The sequence below is a fragment of the Lepisma saccharinum genome, chromosome 3 (genome assembly GCF_977018435.1).
Source record: "Lepisma saccharinum chromosome 3, izLepSacc3.1, whole genome shotgun sequence".
Classification (NCBI taxonomy): Eukaryota; Metazoa; Arthropoda; class Insecta; order Zygentoma; family Lepismatidae; genus Lepisma; species Lepisma saccharinum.
In genome coordinates, this window is record NC_139231.1 from 76,158,262 (window position 1) to 76,183,628 (window position 25,367).

At 37.8% G+C, this 25,367-nt stretch overlaps 1 protein-coding gene across 2 annotated transcripts in view; it reads right to left on the minus strand.

The window, feature by feature from the left end:
* The window catches only part of Cbs (Cystathionine beta-synthase), a 37,874-nt gene extending 16,808 nt beyond the window's left edge, over nt 1-21,066 (minus strand). The window contains exons 1-4 of one of the 2 annotated variants that reach the window (XM_083118852.1): nt 20,963-21,066; nt 5,189-5,302; nt 4,505-4,611; nt 3,966-4,100 (exon numbers count right to left, since the gene is read on the minus strand). In XM_083118852.1, coding sequence (XP_082974978.1) covers nt 3,966-4,100; nt 4,505-4,611; nt 5,189-5,286 — 340 coding nt within the window. In that variant the 5' untranslated portion in view covers nt 5,287-5,302; nt 20,963-21,066. Of the gene's footprint in view, nt 1-3,965; nt 4,101-4,504; nt 4,612-5,188; nt 5,353-14,497; nt 14,638-20,962 lie in introns of those variants that run through there. The other variant, XM_083118851.1, reaches the window with a different exon arrangement.
* Nucleotides 21,067-25,367: the final 4,301 nt, after the last annotated feature.

Genomic DNA, 25,367 nt, shown 5'->3' on the forward strand with positions numbered 1-25,367 from the left:
AATAATACCTGTCCATTAGCAGTATATTAACAGCATACGAAGAGATTCTTAAATGCTAGCAAAGTTTAACTTCTGTCCTGTTGAAGAAGTTAATTTCCATTACAGTCAAATTTCCATCACAAGAAACAAAGGAAAAAAAATCCCTCCCCAAAAGTTGGGTGGATGTAACCTAACATTCGCTAATCCTCCTGTGGGCACCCCTGACCATGTGACAAGAACGATTGTCAGGACTGGCAATATTATTCATAGAGAACATTAGCTCAACTCTGGAATATTCAGAATTTGTGAGCAAATTCAGCTCCTGGAAGGGCACAGAAAGAAATTTTTAGGGTGAGTGAAATTATTAAATGTAATTTTAATTAATAATTTCTATTATTATTCCTTAATTCTGATCATACGTTAGCTGATGCATTTCTGAAAATTTGTATTGATTTACATTGAGATTTCAAATTTAAAGAACGGATGGGGGGGGGGGGGGCTCACATTCTAATCTCACCCAGAGCCTCGCGATATGTATACGTCAATGTATAGTTGTATTGTTATTAGTTCTGATTGTGAGGTTATAATGGAATAGAAAAGTCTTTATTTACGGCAAAGTGGTGTTCTGATACTTCATTATTAACTTTTATACTGTAATATAATATAAAACGAATGGTTTCCAAACATTAGAATCTGAGTGATCCTTCACATGCCAAATTTCCCATATGACATCCCTGTACCAAACATTTTTTTTCAAATTCCCACATTCAGTTTGGTAATATTTTTAAAAATAAAAAAAATGCATTTACATCACTAGCTTCTATTGTTTTAATTTAATAATGCAAAATCAGAATTAAACTACAGAATTGTATAAGAAAATATTGAATGAGATAGGCATTGGCTTCAGATTTGACATTTAATACACCAACAAATGCATAAATGTCACAGCAGCAACACTTCTCATGTGAATCTTACATATGGACAGCTTTTTGCATCTTACTGGAATGGGCGAGCTTCAGGTGTGGCTTGTGCATTATTTACCTGGGGGTTCACTGAAGTCATGTGACACATATTCAGTTTCCGCAAATAGACTTCCTTCGCCTAACAAAAGGATGGGGGGAGGGCTTTGTCCAGAATTTTTTCATCTGGGAGTATTAAGGTTTTGTAGTAGGAGTGTGCGAATAAATTTAGGGCTGAAACTATAATAAATTAAAGTGGGGTTTTGTTGGAAAATCATGGACGTCCTCAAGTAAGGGCAAGGAATATATTTTTTTCCAGGAGGGGCAAAAAACACTCCTTCAGTCTGAAGTTACTGCAACGCTTTTATAATAATTACCAAAAATTACTGTGACTGAAATTAAATTATATACATGTAATATATAATTTTTGGTTGACATGCAATTTCCATGGGGGCGGCCCCCTTTTTCCCTTCCAGACGTCCATGCTGACTAATCAGAAGTAGTCCTACATTTATTAAAGGGAAATGACAACTAATGGCATGTGCATACTAGAAATCGAACCTGAGACCCTTTCATTGATATGCGACAGCTTTGTTCAAATTTGGGGCTGGTCGACCAGCACACACACTTTTTTTCAGTGCACAAGGAAGTTTGTTTACGTTAATTATGTGCATTTCTATCAGTCATTTCTTAACTGACAGCAACGCCTACAGCATTAAATGACATAACCTAGGTAAAGCCCATCCAAGCACTTCAAAAACTAACAAACTTGAGACATTGACACCGAGTGACAGTGAGTCACATCTTCATGCCATTCTTTATCTTTTGCAAACCCGAAGTGCTTCCACCTTTTAAGGAAAAACCTCTGAATGCATGCACAAACTATTTTGGTAATGTATCTCCTTAATTTTAATTCATTGCATTTAATTCCAACTTTTATTTGTTTCCACTCAGCCATTTCTGCCACAATCTTGCATTTATTCCAAGATGTTCAAGAGAAGATTGAATATGTAATGTGTGCGCTTCAAACTTGAACCCCACACAGCAACACTGGAAGGGAGGAAGCAGCGAGAAAGGAGCCTTGTCCCGCGGCTTCTGCGAGAGAATGAACTGTGCATGACCGTTGGGTGGAGACATAGGTTCTACAATATCCTCTACCATGTATTTTGCCCTATTCCCTCCTCGAGCTTCTGCTCCCGCACGAAGCTTTCACAATGGCATGACCTGTCCTGTTGGGGTTCAACTGAGGATCTGTATCAGGGTGGCCGATTCACGGTTTCTTCTTCTCAGCAAAAGAGTTTGCCGTGTTACGACACAAATACATGACTTATAGTGTAGAAATTTTAGCGAAATAATGTGAAAATGTAAAGACATCGTTCATTCTCAAGGTGATTATCGTATATTAGTGGGGGTTCACTGATCCTGTGTGCTATAGGGCCAACCGCGCCTGGAGAGCTTCTTTTTGCATTTCATGGTAGATTATCAGTTTTTATGTTTCATAATCAGGATGATGCCCCAGATCAACACTGGCAACACCCCAGGGAATCATGACCCACAGTTTTCAAAAACAGATGTATACTATTTTCATTTAAATGAAAATTTTCTCAAATGCTAATGTTTGTTTGTATACTGAACTTACAGTTTAATATCAGATTTTGCCTCCTGCAGAGACCAAAACCTGGAACCTTGATTACGAGTTGCTAGAGGTATCACTACCATTAGCAGTGACGTCTTGTCCCTTGGGGCTTCCGGGGCTTAGCCCCTAAAGAAAAATGGACGTATTCATGTAATTATCAATCACCATAACGCATAACTATCACACAGTCTTTTAAAAGGCGATTTTTACCCAAGTAAATTCATCGTCTGTTGCAATGGGTACGACAGCGCTCCTGGCGGCATTGATGTCAATTATCGTTTTCCGGGGCACGTCGCAAAGGAAGGCGTGGCCTACACCCACCTACGCTACAGTGAAGGTCACATGCTAGCAGAGAGAGGAGGGGAGAGTACAATGGATTTGAGTGCTGATTCGGGGCTAGTTCCAATGTGTTGCGTTCGATCGCGCATGTTGTTCTGTAGTGTTTTGATGGCTTTCATTCGCTATGTTTGAGTGAGTTTGGCAGGGTTGATGTTCAAACACAAATTGATGAAAGACATAGGCTGTCAATTACAAGACACAATGAATTTGTCCGGAAAAATAGGCATATATTAAATAGAATTATTGATTGCTTAAAATTCTGTGGTTGACATGAACTTGCTCTACGAGGACATGAAAGAGAACAATCTTTAAACAGAGGCATCTTCCCAGATTTATTATCCCTTCATAGAAGAGGGAAAACTAAAGAGGGAACTTCGTGTTCTTTATTGTAGTGTAGAGTTGAAAAACATAAACTCTATCAGTAGATTGCATTCATTTTTTATTTAAAATTATTTAGGGGGTACCTTTTCAGAAACAGTAAAAATGACAAACATAGTTTTAATAACTCCAGTGGAAACAGCTGAATCTGAACGATGTTTCAGCACATTGAAGCGTATTAAAACCTGCTTAAGAAATGCAATGGGACAAGACAGACCAAATGCCTTGGCACTTGCTTACAATAGAGATAGAATACATTCAAACATAGAGGGCTTCAACGAAAAAGTAATAACAAAATTTGCTGAGCAGAAGAACAGGAGTCAACGTTCGTAGAAAGGTATGTTTCACAACAATACCTGTTTCTTTTGTAATCATGTGAATTGTCATTATATTTTAAATTCTTTAAAAAAATAAGTCCAGTTTTGTAGTTTAGAAGAAGATCAATACCCGTTTTTTTGTAATTCATGTAATTTGTCATTACATTTTTAATTTTTTCAAAAAAGTAAGTCCAGTTTTGTAGTCTAGAAGATAAAAAATACCTATTTTTTGTCATTCATGTGAATTGTCATTATATTTTAAATTCTTTAAAAAATAAGCCCCGGCCAAATTTGAGGCCACGAGACGCCACTGAACATTAGGCTAAAACGCTCACATGTATAAATACTACAAATTACCTGTATTTCCTGAAGTGGGTTCAATAAGGACACTTCCAGGCTTCAATACACCATTTTTCTCAGCATCTTCAATCATTCGGAAAGCAATCCTATCCTTGATACTTCCACCAGGATTAAAAAACTCACATTTGGCCACTAGAAAAATTACAGTGTTTATTATTTTCTTCTTCGTATAACATAGTAGTAAATTTTCATTACAACTTATGTGAAGTAATTAAAAAGGATCCCATTACAGTTACTGCTACTTTGTTTCCAAAAGTATGCATGCATACACACACCCACACAAATACATATATTACTGAAAAAGTACTACCAAAAATCATAGCTTCATAACAATTAAGGTCAAACTTTATATTATATTATTTTTTTGTACTTAATATAAAGTGAAAAGGTAAAAGGAATGAAAAGGAAAACCATTCCCTGCTATCCATTTACTGAAAACGTTTTTCATTCCAGACAAAAACTTTGAATTTGAGATATAATTAAAGAACATTTTACATTTACTTTTGAAAAATAAACAAATATCCTCTCATACTTACATACTTCACACTTCAACCCAAAAGACTTGGAAATATTGTTTATCTTAACCATTGGTGTATTTCCAATATTGTAAAGAATATTTGGCATTATCTTCATTCTCTCTCTCCTGCAACAAAAAACAGTTGAAAATACAGCACAATAGCTTTGTAGTTTCAAGTATAACAATTTATAATAGATTGATATTATACTTTATAACTAAAACTATCTTCATGTATCTACCTTATAAATCAAGTTGTGGAGTAACGTAATGCAACTTTTGGTGCATTAGTAACATGTATTTGGTACTTCATTACTTAGCATTACTTTACGTGAGTTACCTTGGCAAATTCAGAAATGGAGGATTTATTTGACAGGACCAAACATGCTTTGTTGTGTTGTTTGAAACTAGTGCATGTAAAGTTACGCTGGGGTAACCTGCACTACAGAACAGGTGGAAAGCTTGTGTTAATATCTTTATCATATGACGAAGTAAGGGTAATGCATTAATTTTGAAAGCAAAATAGTGATAATTGCAATGAAATATGTTACTTTTTTAATAACTTGCCAAACTCTGATTATAAACACATGCATCATTAAACAATAATCAAGCACAAAATCATTGTGTTTCAACATAGAATTTCTCAGGTTTTTGAAATGAAAGCTACATATATATCTAACATTTTACAGCAAATTCAAAATCTCACCTGCAATGCCGGGTGTGGGGCGATTTTTTATCTGTCTCTTTGTCCCATGTGCATTTGCTTTGAATGTCTGGACGAATGAATTCCATTTTGTCGCTCATTCTGTGTAGCTTGTTGCTGAAGTGTGGCATTTTGTGGTGAAATGAAATAGAATTTTAACCAATAATCTGAAATAAATAAATCATCTATGAAGTCTCATAAAAAAATAAATACCTAAAATAAATATCAAACCATTCCTAAGACGACGACATTTTGAAAAAATAAGTTATTAACGAAATTATGTTTGATTATGTCACATATATAAACAACTTTGGGGTCCAAGGGGGTTACCCTTTCTATAGATACCCAAATGCCAACCTCCCTTCCACTTACTATACTCGGACTGCATTTTTCAGTCTAGCGAGGCTCTGGCGTCTGGACTCATGGCCGAGGGGCAAGTGTTGTGTTCTGTACTTGTGTGTTTGTGATTGTCCTTCATTCATTTCATCTTATCACCATTCTTCCTCATCTTTGGAATTAGCCAAAAGTGGCAGAAAAGCGAAATAAAATAAAACAAATCAATCAATCAATATAAACAACTTTGGATTCTGGCAAAATTTTATATTCAAATTTATGAGCTATAACGAACGGCCCTGGTCTTAATCTGGCTCTGATCAAGAGAAGAAGAGGTTGTTCATCTGACACTGGCATCAGAAGTGTGATTGAAACAGAAGAAGGAACGAGCAACAGTGATTTGACTTTTGTTATTTAGAATTGCTTTTCTTTTGGATAAAGAGGAGAACATGACGCATTTGACGAATGGAAGCACATGACAGGATTCCTCTTTAACGAGACGAGACGAGACTCAACCATGGCCTGAAGAGACGTGTCTGTGTCTGTGTGTGTGTGTGTGTGTGTGTGTGTGTGTGTGTGTGTGTGTGTGTGTGAGAGAGAGAGAGAGAGAGAGAGAGAGAGAGAGAGAGAGAGAGAGAGAGAGAGAGAGAGAGAGAGAGAGAGAGAGAGAGAGCTAGCTACTACCTTTGACCTAATCCCCCCCAAGGCTTGCTTCCATGACAACAAAGTGCAGTCAGAATCAGTTTATGGTACAATGCCAATTGATCTGTGGTTTATCGGTTATCTATCCATGTCATTTATAAGATCTTTTCGTCTGCAGACAGAAATAGTGCATCCTGCCCGTTTCTGGAACCAGGCCACTGATGCCAAGAAATAGTCGATGACGTTGTCACCAAAAACAAGACTTCAAGCTCTGTTACCATGTTGCGAAATGTGAACTCGATTGGCAATGCACATTGCACACAACCACAAGAAGAGCTTTAAGATGTTTATGAATGTGCGAAACGATTCGGAAAAGGAATTTGTAATTGCAGGATCTGCCATTTGCAGTTCACAAATAATGATATCCACATTTATTTTAAACAAGTGTTCTCGGATTATCAGCCAGGACATTGCAGGAAAATTCCACCTGAAATCACCCATCCAAAGCCGTATTTAGAGGGGGGTTTAGGGTTCAACCCCCCAAAACGTCTGGCATTTTGGATTAACGGAAGTTCAGAAATTTGTAACACATTTTCAAAAATGTATTCGCAGTTTCACAAAAATACAACAGGGAGACAATCCTGGAACGATCGAGCTAAAAATTTCAAACATTTTGAATTCTGAAATTTTAGCGAAACTGATTTAATTCTCAGAATCGCAGCCCCGCACCCGCGACCCCTTCATTTTCACTTCTGCTGTCCTCTTTCCAGTGCTCTTCCTGGATCAGACTGAAAATTCCCTTGTGATTGTCCCAAAATTCCCGTTCCAACTTTTAAATTGCCCCTTTATAAGAGTTCAAACCTAGGATATCCAGCTTCGTAGCGTGTTACACTCACTATCCTTCACCCAGCGGTTCCATATAGTACATACATTCAACCTATATGCGGTCCTATAAAACACATACTTGTTTAGTGCATAGTGGTTGTATAATGCTGTTTGGTAAGTAGTATAGGGACAATATGAGCGTCGGAAAGTGGGATCGAACTGGTACATAGAACCCCCCCCCCCCCAATCGACATCGTTTATTGCAAATTACAAAATAGCAGAACGTTTGTTAGTTGTATTGTTAATAATGGAAATAAAGTCCAGTTAGTTTGTATTCGAACAGAATACCTAAAGAAAAACGGTGTTAGATCGAAACAATTGAGATTACAATACAGGTATCAGGTTATGTTTTACCATTTAATCCAAAGAATAACTGGATCCACATTTTTCAAAATTTCAAAAATTAAGTTTTATGTGAATGGTCAAACATCGTAAACTTTATGACTAAAATTTCTCTCTTACTTGTAAAGCTTTTTCTTGAGGTACCTAAAATTTAATAACAAAATATAATACCTGTGCATTTCAGTACACACTGCATGAAACGTAAGAATAAATAAATAAATAAATAAAAACAGTTGTGCTGCATATATTCACACTTCTGATGGATAGAGTAGAAAAGTCTCCTCAAGGATATAAGGACTGTAATAATAATAATAATAATACGTACGTTTGGAATTAATTAGTTTATGAAATTTTAAAAATTATTATTATTATTATTATATTAACAATTATTATTTCTATTATTCAAATTTCTTGGGACGCCCATGGAAACAATTATGAGTGACCCCCCCCCCCCCAACTTCTTCCTGCCTACGACCATGCACCCACCCTGGATCTCCTGCGTAGCAATCAGACGCCATATACCGACTGCCGACTGGACAACCACGGTTCTCGTGCAAATGACATTCAATGACGACAAATAGAAATATACTCGGTGACTATAAGCACACTTCGCAATTAGCCAAAAGTGGCAGGAACGGGAAAGTATATAAATCCATTCATTCACGATTTCGTACCCTCCAGAACATGTGCATCTCATTGTGCTAGTTCTGTCATACTTGTATATTCCCTTTAATCATTATCGTAATTAAGCTAAAGACATAGAAAAGCTACCTTAAAAAGCAAATACAACGCGGCGCAATGCAATACAAAATATACTGTGAAGTAATCAGAATTACATTACTCAACAGCATTATCGAGAAGTTTCTGGTACGTCTATTTCTATTTTTGGCTCTTTACATAGCTTTCATGAATCTCTACGTTAATTACTCAGGATTAACTATGATGAACATGATGCAGGCACGTATCCAGGGGGGGCTTAGGGGGCTCAAGCACCCCCCAAAGTTTTCGATTTACACTAGATAAAATGAGGTTTTGGGTTTCTTGTGGTGTGAAATAAAATAGTGTGACGATAATTTAAGGAGAGGAATAATTATCGAAGCAAAACGAAGAATGTTCTATATCCCTGTTATTGTTAATAGCAAGTATCCAAGGTGGGGATGAGGGGGCCCGAGAACTGCAAACATGGCAGGGCAAGACACAGTAGTGGTGTTCAGGCTCGAATCAGAGATAAATATTCGAGAACTTTCTGCGTCCAGTTCGCAGCCCACAGTTTGAATCTCGCGTTGTCGAGTGGATTGTCCATCCCATGCGTGGGTAACAGCTTCGAAAAGACACCATAGATGTTTTGATGCCTGATGAGATGAAATGGACAAACACAGATACTGAGATGGTTCCGGCACACAATGTTAATGTATGGAAACAGAGGAGTCGAGTGGTAAAAAAATGTTCCAATTTCACGCTCTGATTAAAATGGCAGCCTTATACAGTGGCGACGATTTAGGGGATATTTGTTCCCCATTTTTTTGCCTCCGCACTGGCCTCTTAATGCTAAGCCTTGTCTACCAAGAGAAAGTAAACTTTTCTTGCACCCCCCCCCCGCCTGTTTTTGTACCCAATCGCCACCACTGGCCTTAAACATACAATTGTGTTGAGCCCCCCCCAAAGGAATTCCTGGATACGTGCCTGAGATGATGGGATCCTTTGCTCAGGACTCAAATCCAGAGCCACTGGTGTCTTGTAACATCGGAACGTGAGGAAAACGTCATTGGTAACAAAAGTAAATTTTTATACCTGCCAGGGCTGGAATTTTTTAACTCCCCTAACTACAGGGGGCTTCAAAAGTCTTGTATTCGTTATTATTGCAGATAGTGAAAAATGGAAAAGGGGGAAAGTTGTTGGAAATATGAGAATGGAAAATGTCTTGTTGCAACGTGCACGTTATTGCAAAACCGTACTGTACTATGGAAATTAAAAAATGATAACGATAATTAGTGTTTCTAGCTATCGTGGCGGACTTGTTAATCACCCTGTAGATTTTCAAGTTGTTATTTGATATTTTATCGTATTAAAAACACATAGGCTATTATTATTCGAATTCTGCATAGCTGAAAGTTTGATCTATTTCTTACCATTAAACATTTGAACTGAATGCTGACTGCAACAGAAGGCGCGAAAGGAACACGCAGCTTTTAATATGTAATCGAAACTTTCTATAGATAGGCCAAGACCCTTCCAGGGCTGTCGAGCCACGGATTATTATTACTTTCTAGATAGTTCTTGAAAGGTTGCTAAAGCTAACAATCGGATCTGAAAGTGCGGAGAACTTGTAACAGGAGAGGAGAGTTCGCGTCAAGTCTCTGTCTTCCCCGATGACGTAGTGATAACGTCGTTGTCTTGTAATCAAGGGGTTCCGGGTTCGATACCCAGTGGAGACACATGGTGGTTCGGATCGCACTTTAAACTGTAGGTCCAGTTCAGATTAGCTCATATGTTCATACACTGAACTTAATTCAAGTCTCTCATTTCGCCACATGCTTCTCCGCCAGAAGTTGTCGATGGACAAAGCTGTCTGAGGTAAAGAAAGCATGGCATGCTGTTCGGCCTTTCCTTTAATGATACTTTTTATGAAAAACTAAATATGCTGACCAAGGCAGTAATTTATTTTATAAAAACATAAACTAAATCGTAACGTTTCAACCTTCTAGCAAGGTCTTCATCAGACTCTGTATCAAGTACAAGAGTAACAAGATACACAAAAAGGCCATTATATATACACACACAAACATTACTCCCTCCAGACTATTAGAAAGTTGTAAGGAACTTTCTATCAGGTGGCTTTCACTTTCCAACTGTACTTTCACCTAAAAGGCTAAACATAATTACTTTCATATAGAATGTGAAGAGATATTCAAATATAATATCTCACGCTCTTTTTCCATCATTTTTTTTTCCCTTCTCCTCTCCTCTTTCTCTCTTGTCCTTTCCACTCTTTCTAACACCTTCTTCCATTCTTTGTTTAACTTCAGTCCCCCATTCCCCATTCCAGGAGAGGGACTAGGATGGAAAGAAGAAAGAGGAGAAGAGGAGGATACCAGAAGAAGAGTTGTGGTAATAGGGAATGTGAACCTAACAAAAGAAGAGGAAGCTTTTTTAAAACTAGGAAGAGGTTTCAAAGTTAAAGAAAGAAATGTAGATTATGAGGAAGTTATATATGACATTGAAGAAGCAGTGCTCCATATAAAAGAAGAACCAGAAAGGGACAAGATTAGAAGAAGAACAGCAGCCATACTGAAGAAAGAAATGGGAAAACAAGGAAAAGTAGATAATTTGAGTCAAAAAGAAAGGGAAGGGATGAAGAAAATCAAGACAAGAAATGATGTGGTGATAGAGCAGGCAGATAAAGGAGGAGCAATTGTGGTGATGGAAAGAGAATGGTACGAGAGGAAGTTTGAAGACCTAAAAGAAAATGGATATGAGGAGATTTGTGGAACAGGAGAAGAACAAACTATAAAAGAAAGGGTCATAAAAGACTGTAGGAGGAGAGGCTTCAGGAAATGCATAAAGGAGACAGGAAGACTACCTAGTTTGAAAGGCTTTCCAAAGATACACAAAGAAGAGATAAAGTTAAGACCAGTAATGAACTGCAGAAACAATATTTTGGAACCATTGGAAAAGAAATTAAAGAAAGTTATTGAAGTGTTAGTAACACAGCAAGAAAGCAGAGCAGTTAAGAACAGTGAACAAGTAGTAGACCTCATAAAAGGACTTAAGTTAAATGAGATGAAGACGACAATGTTTAGCTTAGACGTGAAAAGTATGTTCCCGAGCATCAAGAGGGGACACGTTTTGGACATTATTAAAAAGAGAATGGGACAAGAAATTATAGGAGAATGGGATAGTGAAAGGGTAGTGAAGGCGCTGCAAACCATTTGGAATAACGGTTACAGTATAATGGGAGATAAAATAATGTTAATGAGTGAAGGACTAAATATAGGGTCTAGCCTAAGCCCAGCATTGGCTGAATTGGTTATGAATGAATGGGAAAAGAAAGTGATAGAAAAAGGAGGTGACAAAATAATTCTGTTTTGCAGATATGTGGACGATTGTTTTGGCATATGGAAGGGAACGAAGAGGCAGCTCGACATTTTTGCCAAAGAAATACAAGATGAAGAAAGAGGGATATTATTGGAACTTGAAATAGAAGAAGAAGACAAATTAAGCTACCTAGATATATTGATGCAAAAGAAGAGAGGACAAGAAATTGAAACCGCTTGGCATCAGAAGAAGTGTGCAGCAGGGGTATTCTGCCACAAAAGAAGTGATGTAAGTGAGGTGACAAAAAGAAATTTTATAAAGAATATGGAGGACAGAATCAAGAAAATATGCATGAAAGAATGTGAAAAAGAAGGCAAAATAAATAGCCTATGGAAACAGCTGGAAAAGAATGGCTATGAGAAGCAGGATAGACTGGACATAAACAGAAGAAGGAAGAAAAGAGGAAAGGGAGAATTGGAAGAGAAAGAAAAAGAGGAGAGATGGTTTGGAATAAAGAGTATGGGGAAGACCACAGAAAAGATATGCAAAGTGCTTAGGAAAGCGGGAATTAAAACTTACAGGAAGGGAGGGAGAAGCATCTTAGGAATAGCGAGGAATGCAAGCAAGAAAAAGGAGAACAGAGAAGAGGAAGAGGAAGGGATTATCTACGAAGTGAAATGTAAAGAATGTCAGAGTGTGTACATAGGAGAAACGAAAAAAAGGCTGAAAGACAGGTTAAAACAACATAGGGATGATGTACGACTTAACAGAGAGAGAAATGCAATATTTAAACACACGAGAGAAACAGGACATGACATAGAGTGGGATGAGGCTAAGCAGATAGGAAGGGAGAAGAGAATGCTAGTGAGAAAATGGAAGGAAGCCAAGGAAATAGAGAAGAAAGGTGAAGACATAATGAACTGGAATGGGGGACTGAAGTTAAACAAAGAATGGAAGAAGGTGTTAGAAAGAGTGGAAAGGACAAGAGAGAAAGAGGAGAGGAGAAGGGAAAAAAAAATGATGGAAAAAGAGCGTGAGATATTATATTTGAATATCTCTTCACATTCTATATGAAAGTAATTATGTTTAGCCTTTTAGGTGAAAGTACAGTTGGAAAGTGAAAGCCACCTGATAGAAAGTTCCTTACAACTTTCTAATAGTCTGGAGGGAGTAATGTTTGTGTGTGTATATATAATGGCCTTTTTGTGTATCTTGTTACTCTTGTACTTGATACAGAGTCTGATGAAGACCTTGCTAGAAGGTTGAAACGTTACGATTTAGTTTATGTTTTTATAAAATAAATTACTGCCTTGGTCAGCATATTTAGTTTTTCATAATCATGGAAACAAGGCTTAATGGTGTTATAATACTTTTTATCTACACTGCTTCAAGGACGTTGCATGTGCTAAATACTCTTAAAATATCTACCCAATGCTTACGTAGCACAATTTATGTTATTATCATAAAAGAGTAGTAACACTTCGATTGTGTCTAGGATTGTAGGCAATTATAAAATTAAGTTGAAATTAATTGCCAACCACTGGATATAATGAAACCTTGAAGTTTGCGCACGTCGTCAACATTATTAATCTTCCAAGATTTCCTGGCGGTGATTTCCGGATATGCTTCCTAGGCTCTATTGAAGCCTCCGCAAATCACCTGGCTGATATCCCGAGCAAACCTATTTATTATTAAATTAATTTGGTACGTGCTAACTTTCATTGGCATGCTGCATATTGACCAACGAAAAAAAATGCCAATTAATACAAATTGGGGAACCGAATGACTATATTATTACACTCGGTAAACGTAACTATATAGTTTACGTTTAATATATATTGTTAATTAGGTTTTAAAGGCGTTGGTTGCAGAAAAACTGTATTGAAAAAAAAATATGCAGCGCAACTCACCAACTCTATCAACAGTCTCAAGAGAACAGGGGAAGAGCAAAAGAACGTCAACTCGTCGACGAAAATTTGCTGAGCAACGACAATGACAAATTTTGGGAGAAACACTTCTTTCAAAAACCCAACAATAATCTAAAAATAAATATTAATAAAGCCAGGAGTGGAATGGTGAATACCCGGGGAAAAGATTACTGTGACAAAATGAACGATTTAAAATTCAGTTTTATCCTCGTCAGTAATACCAACATTGACGTCTGGAAGGGGGTGGTGGGCAAATGAATGTCCACCTAAAAATTATTTATTTCACACATAATTCCATTTCAGTCACAGTAATTTACATTAATTATTAAGGGCGTTGAAGGAACATGATAATTTCAGACTGAAGCAATGTTTTTTGAGGAGGCATCACTATTATGGGGAAAATATACCCCCTTTGCACCCCCTGGAAAAATCATGCGGACGTCCATGAATACCAATAATAATTTTACTGCCCCTCCCAAAACAGTACATTTTCTAGCATTCTCCCAAAGCAAAAAGCTTAAATCACACACTTCTTAGATCTATCTGTTCACTAAATGTTCTACATACGGCAGTACCATAATTTCCGAGATAACTGTAGTTAGCATAGGGGGATGAACAGATGGACACGACTTTACTTCCTCTTTAGACTACTCGCAACAATGAGGGTGAATCATGATTAGATAATTGATGACCACTGGTAAAGGAACGCTCATATACCGGGCGGGACTCAAACTCGGAACTTTCTGTGGTGAGATTGAATGTTTGTACGTTGGCCGTTTAAAGCGCTCGGTAATACAGGCAACATGGGCCTGTTCCAAAACTTCAACATGATATTTAAACCAGGTTTGGTGTGAATCATGTGAAGTATGAAAAAGAACTCTGTCCTATTCAAATATAGTATACGGCTGTCACATTTTCCCATTTACTTTCATTAACATGGTTAGCGACTACTTACAAAATGCCAAGTTAACGTCTTTAAATAACCACACAAACGAATGCATCATAAATATACATTCGGCCAAATGAAAACTGTCAAAACTATTTAAACTAGACTACGCAAGTGCTTAAATTACACATACGTCTACCCGAAATCGTTTAACGAAATATTTATGAGCTAAAATAAAGAATTCATGTACAAATCACTCACCAAAAATAGAATCGAGATTATCCAGCGAGTTGAACGTGGGGTGCTTTTACAGAACAGATTACGAATGCACTAGCTCCGAGCAGTGCTTGACATTCAACTGTTCCTTTCCGCGATTAGCCAACAGCTTTTGACACAACGAAACCTGATTTTTATCAGCTTGCTCAAGACAGTTGTAAACAATGATAAAGCAGGATAACTGACAGGCAACGCTGCATGAGTGTGACATTTAACACGGTTGCATTCTTCGAAAACTTCTGCTATTTCATTGGGTTAAAGGTGAAGAAGTAATATTTTAACATGTAGGTCATATAGCAGAAGATTAAAATCAGGCGAGTAACTTTAACTCATGTACCCTACCACCTCAGACATGTCTCCTCTATTTTCATACAGGGTGTTCCACATACGGTAGTCGGGAATGTATATCTACTAAGTTTTGTTATGAGATAATGCTGAAGGCAATACATAATATAGAATATTGTATAAACTAGAGCCGAATATTTCTCCAGATTGCAGCACGGGAATCTGTCACCCACATTGTTTTGCAATGCGGCTTTCTGAGCCGCAAGTTATGTTTATCTCTCACGGGATATTTTGTGGATAAGCCAAGAGAGTGGCGCCTGCGCAGTACAAAACCCGACTGAAGAGAACCTAACACCCTAATACACGAATCAGCTTCCAGCGGATCCATCAGGAAATAACATACTACCCAGATGTTCGAGTTGCAATCTGTTTGCTTTCTGGACAGACTGACTACTGTTACACGATAATTTTGCCGCGCGGCAATCTGGTGCTGATACGTGCAAGACTACTGATTCGAAATCTTTTGAGGTGGTATATATATATATACACACACACACACACACACTAACATGCAGTATATCTCGTAAAACACCTCATTCTTTGATGTTCCGAGTTCCACCCTATATTATTTTCCTGGTTTCTTTTCTAGGATAGCTACTTATTTCTTATTCCCAAATAACTTTCTTCACAATGTTCCATATTCTCTTCTTTCCCTTCCTCCTTGAAGTTTGCTTCAAGATCGCTTTATACGTAGATAGGCTGGATCCGCAGTTTGAAGTGGGATCCGAACCGAACCATGTGCCTCCACTACTCTCCCTTATTTCTTCTTGTATCGGAATTTCTTAACATTTAATGATTGTGCAGTGCCCAAAGGAATATTGGTGAGAGTCAACCCCCTCCTTTGACCCAGTATTCCTAAACAAGAAAGAACGCCAAACGAGGGCTGACTACTTAAGAAATTGTACGTCATCCCCCCCCCCCTTTCCAAAATCCTGGACACAACAATGTGATTGTGGTACTCCGAAACAAACTTCTGTACCGAAAGCTTCCCAATCTGTTCACAGGAACAAAATTAATATTTAGTGAAAATTACGTGCTTCAAGTTATCACATGCACTGTGTAGTAAATCCTAATAATAGTGAACAAAGCTAGTGACGTAATAAATTCAGATGTGCGAGGACATCTACTATTCCATTTAGGCCTCCCCGATGATGCAGTGGTAGCGTCGTCGACTTGTAATAAAGGAGTCCCGAGTTCGATACTCAGTGGAGGCACATAGTGGTTCGGATCCCACTTTAAACTGTAGGTCCAGTCCCGATTAGCCTTACTGTGCACAAAGTGGACTTAAAACACCAACTCAACAACAACTACTACTCCATTTACTCATTTATTACAAATCGACTGAGCAAGAAATTTCGAAAGGTAAGCATGATGTAATCTCACCTAAACTGGACACCACGTTGAAACAAAAACATATGATAGGAAGTACATGTAATGGAAAATCTGAAGACTTATCTTATCACCTTTGCTCAAAATAGAAAGGAAAATAATACACGGTTTTACTTACCATTTTCGTCCCCGAAAAGGAAAAATACGTCGCAAGGCATGGTGAAACATGGAATAGAAAGAAAACAAATTAATGGTATTTTGAAAATCACTCTACTAAAGAAATGAATGTATGTACATTATAACTGCAATAAAATATTATCACAAAACGTTTCGGTTATGCCATAATGGATAATTCATCCTGTATGTGATCATTAAAGAAAGTTAAGATTTCATGTAGATACGGGACAACCTTAAAATAGATATACTATTAATTTAGATAAATATACTAGCAAATATGACTTGCTCTTATCTGTGAATATAGATCGTCATTCAATATTATCGTTTATTACTGAAAGTAGTAAACAGAAGAGTGACGTAGCTATTTCGTGTATGCAGCCTACTGAGATGACGTGGTTTTTTTCAGCAGTGCACTCCCAGCAGAGAATGACCCAGGAACACGATTGGTAGAAATAAATAGCCATAAGCGTAATCTTGGCGGGGACAAGGGGGCGTCCTCCCCCTCCATTTTTTTAAAAAAAAAACTTACTTTAGAGGTATTTTGTAAAACCTTCTGGAGTCTGAGGTTCATGTTCTCCCCCCACCCCCTTCCAGAATATAGGTCCCAAGGTTACACTGCTGTAAATAACCACCACCAAGGTCAGTTGGTGGTGGCTTTCATTATAGCTGTGAGTTAGTAACACTTTAGTTTAGTTCGTCTGAGGAAGAAACGTTACGTTTAAAGTGTTTTTGATTTTTAATAAACTGCCTTGGTCAGCAACTTTAGTGTAATTACTGTGAATTAGGTTTGACAGCGTCATTGATAATTATCTGCCAGGAACGTACAGTAACCAAACCATGTTTAAAAATCGAAAGGGGAAGGAAACAACCAGTGTCAGTACAAAAATGAGAACGAAGAACAGGCATTTGTAAAGTTAAAAGTTTGTCGAAGTTAGTTTAAATCCACTTTAGGCGTAGATAGGTTAATCGGGACTGGATCTATATCCCGTCATGTCAGTGTGGGGTTTGTAAAATCTATGCGAGACCAAATTCAAATTGCTTTGGCGACTTATTCAGAATGTACCAAGCCAAAACGTATACTATTTATAAATGGACTCTATATGTGTGCACCAAATATCGTTTCTTCTTTCCCTACTATCCCTAATTATCTGTGCTGTATTATTCGAAGTGGCGTGTAGGGTACTGATTCCAACACATACACTTTCGTATTGAAGCAATTTATCGTTCTTTATATAATAATAATAATAATAATAAAAAAGGAGACACATTTGTTTTTACAGTAGTAGGAAAATTAAAACAGGTGATTTATTTTACTGGACATCCTGTATAACGTATATTTAATCCTGTATAAACATTGATTTTGTGGCCTTGACCTTTTACAATGTTTATGACGTTTTGTGTGGGAAGCAGAGGTATTTACTGGGAGGAATGAGTGGAATTCCCCCTTCTTTCCGATACTTGAGTCCGCCTAAAGGAAAATTTCCGGTTTCAAATATATATCCTCAGGGGAATTCTATTTCTTGGAGGGAGGAGATAAGTGGTTGCAATTTCCCTGTTAGTCGATCTTTCTACGAATTCTCGAAACTGTCTTTGACGAACGTGGTTCACATCACACAGAACGTTCATATCATTTTCAACTCTTATGCACTTGCAATTGTATAATGAATATATTTCATTTGCCACTTTTTAAAAACATTAAACTGTTTAATTTGCATGCACGCACTCATCCAGACACAAACACACAGTGTGAGTGTGAGTGTTTGTGTGTGTTACATGTTTGAAATCCTGTATCTGTGTATGTAGAAAACACGTACATGTCAAACAAAATCAGCTGAAATCGTTTAAACGTAGAGTAGTGAAATTCATTGTGAAATTGCCAAGACATAGAAAAATGTCTTGTATTCAAAACATGTAAGTCTAACTCTATCGACATTTCTGGTGTTACAATTCGATGCAGAATCGATACTCTCAAGGTCACAAATCAAATTTCCAAGTTTCCACAACAAGAGTTATGTTAAAACTTGCACCACTCACGGGCGGGCACATGTGTCCATCTATGGGTCAAAATCAGAAAGATTATTGGAGTTTGCGCGAGTCATGTTTTACAGGTCATCGTAAGATTGTAGAGAGAAGCAGGTGAAAATAAAAGAAGCGATAGAGAGAATTAAAAGAATAAGAGTAGCAATGAAGAGAAAGAGACGGAGAGAGAGAGAGAGAGAGAGAGAGGAAAAATACAACAAAGAAATAAATGGGAGAGAAAGAAAAGAGCGACAGTGTGTATGTGAGTGTGAGGGGGGTAAAAGAAGAAAAGAGTTTGAAAAAGTGAGGGAATTAAAATCTAGAAAGAAGAGAGGGAGAAGGGAAGAAGGGACATAAAATACAAAAAAAACAACGTAGTTTTCTCTTATTCTAGGAGGGTCAAGTGCCCCCCCCCCCCCGCCAGTGATTTATCCACACACCGCAACACTCCCCAAAATTTCCTCAACATCCCCCTAAATGTTTCACAAAAGCCCAATTTATGGTCTTTTTAAGCTCTAAATGTACCCTTATACCCCCTAAACACGAACTTACCCCAAAATGAAAAATTCTGGATGAATAATAACAAAAAAAAACCTGGTGGCGAGACAGACGAAGGGAAAGGGATATTTTCCGGGAGAGCAATCACACTTAATATATCCCTAAAAACCACACAAAAATACATACTTAGGCCAAATGAGCATGCATTCGGAGGACCTGTTTCGTATTTGGCAACTCTTTCGAGGAGGTTCGGACCCCTTAGACCACCCTCTAAATGCATCCTTACTTATATAATATATAAAACAAAATGTATAGTTTTTATTATTTTATTAGTTAATTAACCCGAACGTGGTTTATCCTACAAAGATACCGTAATACTTAAACTGTTGTAGAACGCTGGTGGAATGTTTAAGTTGAATGGATAAGATCATGGCGGCGATTAGGCTCCAAACCGGGGGGGGGGGGGGGCAAGGTACCAAAACTCTGGGCGCAAAGACAGTATATATTCCTTTGTAGATAAGGTTTAGCATAGTGCGGAGGCAAAAGTGGCAAAAAGTTGGGGGGGGGGTAACTGCCCACCTAATCGCCGCCACTGGATAAGACGTTAATTATTTTCCAAGAAGACTGAGGATTACCATTCCCCTAGGGCAGTTACTATTTTATTAAGATTTGAAATTAAATTAAAGAAAATTAATACTTAAGAACAGTTAGGTAATAATACTAGTTTTGTAAATCAGTAAACGAGTGCAATAGCCAACCAAATGTGAGGTCATTAACAATAACACAAATAATACCACGAAATAGGGTTATAAGGAGTGACCCTCTGTGAAGACATCCAAATGTGTAACTCTGTTCCACGTAATACACCCTGGAATGCATTTTGCGGGCTAACGAGGCTCTGGCGTCGGGTCTCAGAGCTAGTGAGAGGAGGCTTGTGTTTATGTCTCTGATTGTCTCTTCAACCATTTCATCTCACCACCATTCATCAATATCTTAGCCAAAAGTGGCACAAAAGGGAAATAAATTAATCAAATCAATCAATACCACGAAACAGAATGAATGTTCCTTTGGGCAAGATAGTATTTAGCCCTAAATGTCATTTTCTTGCAGTGTTGCAACTTCATTTAGAATACGATCAAAAGGAAATGGTGTGTTCGTAATTATCCAAAACCTGATTTATTTATCAACCACGCGGGAGACTCTGGTTCGATTCTCTGGGTGTGTGATCTAAAGTCGGAATTTTTCCGGCCTTGTCCCCGCATAAAGCGGCTCTGGGGTCCATTCGCTTCAAATGAATGAGTGGGTACCTGTGGGGTAAAGGCGGCCGGAGCGTGGTGCTGATCATATCACCTCCATAATGGCCGAGATCGAGAATGTGTTGGGCCCTACCCCCACATCCCCTAAATGTGCCTTCATGGCACGGTGCTATATGCAGGGGGAACTTTACTTTTACCTACACCTCAAAATCTGACAGAATCTCTACGTGTCACGGTACACCGGTTGAGAATCCATACCTTAGAGAGGCGTCTTTAGGGAGCTTTCAATCGACACGTGTGTTTGTGTCTGTGCGCGAAGCCTGCCATGTAACTGCGGTACGAAGGATGCATTTACTTCTGAAGGTTCGTTTCAAAGTGATACGTGTTCCTTGTCATGCGTCACTTCGACCTGAAAGATAACAAAAGAATAACGATTCCCACCCCATCCCCCGGAGATGTCTGGAACTAACAAGAAATCTTAAAAACGGGTCGTCAACCGATTTTCGCGCCCCCAAGAAAACAGCGCCCAACGCGGTCACTCAATCAGCAAGTGATTCTTTTTAGGCACCTTTACTTGAAAGAAGACAACGCAACACAATTTCTCATCGTTTCATAACAAGAACGATAGAAATGTTGTTTCGTAAGTCGAAAGTTACTGTTCCGTAAGGTGAATTATGGCAACATATTTACTGTTGCTGTGAATGACATGTAAGGAACCGGCATACATTCGTTAAACAACGATATTCTGACAAAATACGAGTTACGTATTCTGACAAATCAAACAACGTACAAAGACGACACATGCTATTCTGAATACTATACTCACCTATTATTGAAGCAGAACCTCCTAAATTCCGGTCTTCTCGATTGATTTTCAGCAAGTCTGCTCCAACCTGCCACCACCTGCACCACGGACACTCAGCTGATGCAACGGAACGAACTACTGAGCATGCGTGCTTTTTCCGAGAAATTACACTCCCTCCCCAACAACGAACCGGCCTCTCATTCATTTCCTTCGTGACGTAGTGGATTCACAGACCTTATCAGCGTTGCCATCTAATGAACATTTACCTGTATCTTTGGCAATTTGTCCTGTTATCTGCTGCATTGATCTGGTATCTTATATCATCTTGCTGTGCTAATGGGTTTAAGCCGCTGAGTTGACTTCAACATGTAAACACGGCGTAACACCTTGATAATATGTGATAAGTAGACCTCGGATATTTAGGTTCTAAAAAGTGAGTTTAGGTTCCTAAATTAGGCTCGAAAAATCCTAAAATAGGTTGCAAAAAGACTTAATTTGGTACAAAATTCCCGAAAAATACTGATTAGATACAATCGTTAGAAACAAAATTTTACAAGAACCGTAATAACCAAATATTAATTTTCTAAACAAATTTTCATTTCTTTATATCATTTTCAAAATTATTTACAAATTATTATAATACTGCACTTGTGTTGTTAGAAAATATTACTTGTTGATATGAAAAATGAATTATGTATGTAGTATAATTTGCTGCACAATATCAGAGTGGCTACTCAATTGGAATTCCTTGAAATCCGGGAATTACACGTGAATTATTGGCACCGGAAATTATGCCGTGGATTATTGGCTCTGGAAATTATTCATGAATTTTTGGCAAAACATGAAATAAGGTACAAGCGGATGTTTTCTCTATTACATTTTTTTCTCCGTAGACGTGAAAAATTGCAACTTTTCTATTCCATATCCCATTAAATTTATACATGTTTATAAATGCCCCGAGGCAAGTTTCTCTCAGTTTAGCTTTTATTTCATTCATTTTTTTGAGGATGAAAAAGAAAGCTACACAGAAAATAAAACAAAACTTTCTCAATCCGTTTACTTTGTTAGTCTCTTTTACAGAACAATCTATCTGACAAACGGAAGACTAATACAAAATATATATATATCTTGAAGTTGATTAGGTAATTTTTTTGTTAGATTGGAATCATACAAACCCTTTATATTGTCAATATTTTTGTGTATGGAAGGGAGGGTGAGAATCGGTAATACGTAAGGTTGGAATAGAGAAAACATCTGCTTGTATCCTTGAATATTTGGAAAGTTCGCCTTGAAAACCAGGAATTATACTTGAATTTTATCATGGTCCTAGTGACCACCATGAATCTTTTTGCGTTATCCACACTCAAACTCCACCTTTTGTCTGTGAGGATCATTTCATCTGCTGAAAATTATCTTTCAACAGAAACATAGTCAGTAGTGCTAACTTGAATGCTGAAATATTACTTCGCAAGGCGTGAATGCCGAAAAGAACCAAACTGACGCGAAAGTGAGCAAGGCCACACAGATCAGAAGTTTGCACTTGGGGGCAGGGGGCATTACCCCTCCCCCAACCTTGGTCGGAAATGAGTTCTAGGGGGCAAGGGGGGACAAACATTGACGGCCATGTGTACCTGCAGGGGGCAATTACCGCCCAGATCTTCAAATTTTATGCAAATAAAAATACTTTTCGTAAAATTTCCTTGCTCTCTTCGCTCGTAATACCTGCTTTTCTTACTCTTATCAAGTTCAGAACCTCAGCTAAGGGACGGCGAAAGACGGCCCTGCGCGCCGAACGATCTAAATGAAAAAAAGGTTGTATATTGATTGATTTGTTTTTTTTGAAGTCTACTTTATGGACAGAAAGGCTAATTGAGACTGGACCTACAGTTTAAAGAGGGTACCGAACCCCTATGTACCTCCACCGGGTATCGAACCAGGGACCCCTTGATCACAAGGCGACGATGTTACCACTACGCCATCGGGGAGGCACAAAAGTTGTAAATGATATAATGCCATGGCGTTCCGTGAAATTATTTGCGCCCTATTAAATTAATATTGATTTCAGCCTGCAAAAAAATTGGATCCAGAAATTTTCTTGTTCGCTGTAATGCATTGTACACCAGAAAGGGAAATAAGACTTGTCTTAATTGATTTCCTTTTAAATGCATGAACAATTGTTTTGAGGAAAGGGATCGTGCACATTTGAGAGACAATTTATGTATTTTTTTCTCTTGGTTTATTGTGAGATGGATGAATTGGTTGTGTAATGCATTTAAATAATATATGCCGTATATAATATTTATTAAAGGAACTTTGAATACGTACTCAATTTAGTGTCCACGTCACTCCACGTTGCATATATGTGAAACATATATCGTGCATGAAAGTTATGTTAATGCAAAAAAGAAATATATTTGGAATGCATTTATCAAGCATATTCTGTCCTTCAAAAATAGTTTATGTGCTTGTTTTCCGTTATTAATGTGAAATTGAACGTGTTACAAAAAAAAAAAAAAGGTTTGTTCGAACACAAATGCTTTAGCACGAACTTCTACCCCCTTTTTGCGTTAATAATTAATAAGTTGCAAGAAGTTCTTCATTGAAGGTATTTTTTAGTCTGTAATGTCTTAGTAGTCGTTTTTGGATTCAAACCTTTTAAACCACTAGTTGTGGGGGTAAGTGCGCCGCAAATCTCGCACTGTGGGAGGGTCTTGAGTTAAAAGGAGCCTCTCAAGCTAGGCACGTACCCAAGGGGTTCACGTATGCCATGGCCCTCTCTAGAACTCTGAAATATTTTAATGTGAACCTGCAAAAACAACGTTGACGATTTTTTAAAGATTTTGGAAAAATTTAGATTTTGTGCTTGCTTGTTTTTTGGAGAGAGGCAGATAGTTGCAGTTGGTAGTAGCAGATTTTAGTAACATAAAATATGTTTTCTTCCCCCCACCCCTCCAAAGTCATGGAATTCCCATTAAGAAATATTACTAACTACTAACATTTTTAAAAATTGGGCATATTTTCAATACAATGATTTTTCTGTAAGTGGTTTATAAAAATATTTAAATTTCCAGTCCTCCTACATACACATAAAATATAGTTAAAGCAACTTTTATTATGTTAACATAAGTTGTCATTTAAGAATACAACTTCATATGCAACTGAATAGATGTAAATACGGCGTAATAATAATAATAACAATAACAACAACAACAACAATAATATCAGCTCCCTGGGAGAGAAACTAGTGGAGTGCGCTGCGAAGCCAGAGGTTTTACGTTCGAATCCTCGGTAAGGCATAGTTGTTTCATTCGATTTCAGCAATTCAACATTCAACTTCACTGTCGCGATTAACATAAATAGACAGACATTAGACATACAATAAAAACAACAACCCTTTCTCCTTATTTTCAGCGGTTTGGATACCAAGTGGACTTAAACGAATGTAATACAGCGTTATTAAAAAAAGAATGGTACAAAAGTAAGGTTAATTTATTTTTAAGTGAAAAGAGATACAAAAGCAATTCTGGCGGGAAATAAGAAAGGAAGGTTGTAAATTTATAGCCTGTGGTTGTAGTTGACGAAAAATCCGCTAGAGGCGCTACTTGTTGTTGATAGATAAAATGGCAATAACGAAGGTAGAGCAAGCATATTGCGTAATGGAATTTGCACGAACAGGGGCAGTTGTTACAGTTCAGAGACACTTTTGTGAGAAATTCAAGAAACGACCACCACATAGACACTGCATTACACGCTGGGTGCAGAAGTTTGAATCAACTGGATGTCTGTGCATGGAGCTGATCAGGGATGCCCATCCCCCCCCCCCAAAATCATATCATTCGCGCCCTTAAGCCATTTCGCAATCCCCACAAAATATTTAATTACGACAGCGTGTCTACCGAAAGTAACTTTTTCTTAGCTTTACTGAACATTATAATTGATCTGCCCCTTTTCCCTAAACAGGGGTGCCATCACTCAAGACCACCCCTAAAATCGTTCATCATAATCGAGAATATCTCGTGGATCCCACTTTAACCTGTAGGTTGAGTTCCGATTAGCCTTAGAGTGCATAAAGTGGGCTTACAGCACCAAATCAATCAATCGAGAATATCGCTTGTCTTGTCTCCTAATGCAGCTTTAGTATAAAAACTTCATATCCACCTCATTAAAATGCCAAACACACATCACAGCAACAAATCATTGCGAGCGAAGCGAGCAAGAAAATTTTTACATCCATTTCTTTGCAGGCTTTGAAGAATATTAATTGAATGGGGTGTCAATACTTTCTTAAGATCCCGAGACATTTAGTCCTTTCCTTTTCCAGCTTTCCTTTGGCACATACGGGGTCGAAAACGTGTGGATGCCTTATCGCTAAATACAGTCTCCAAAATGTAATGTTCGAACTCTCCCTCCACTACAGAAATCCCTT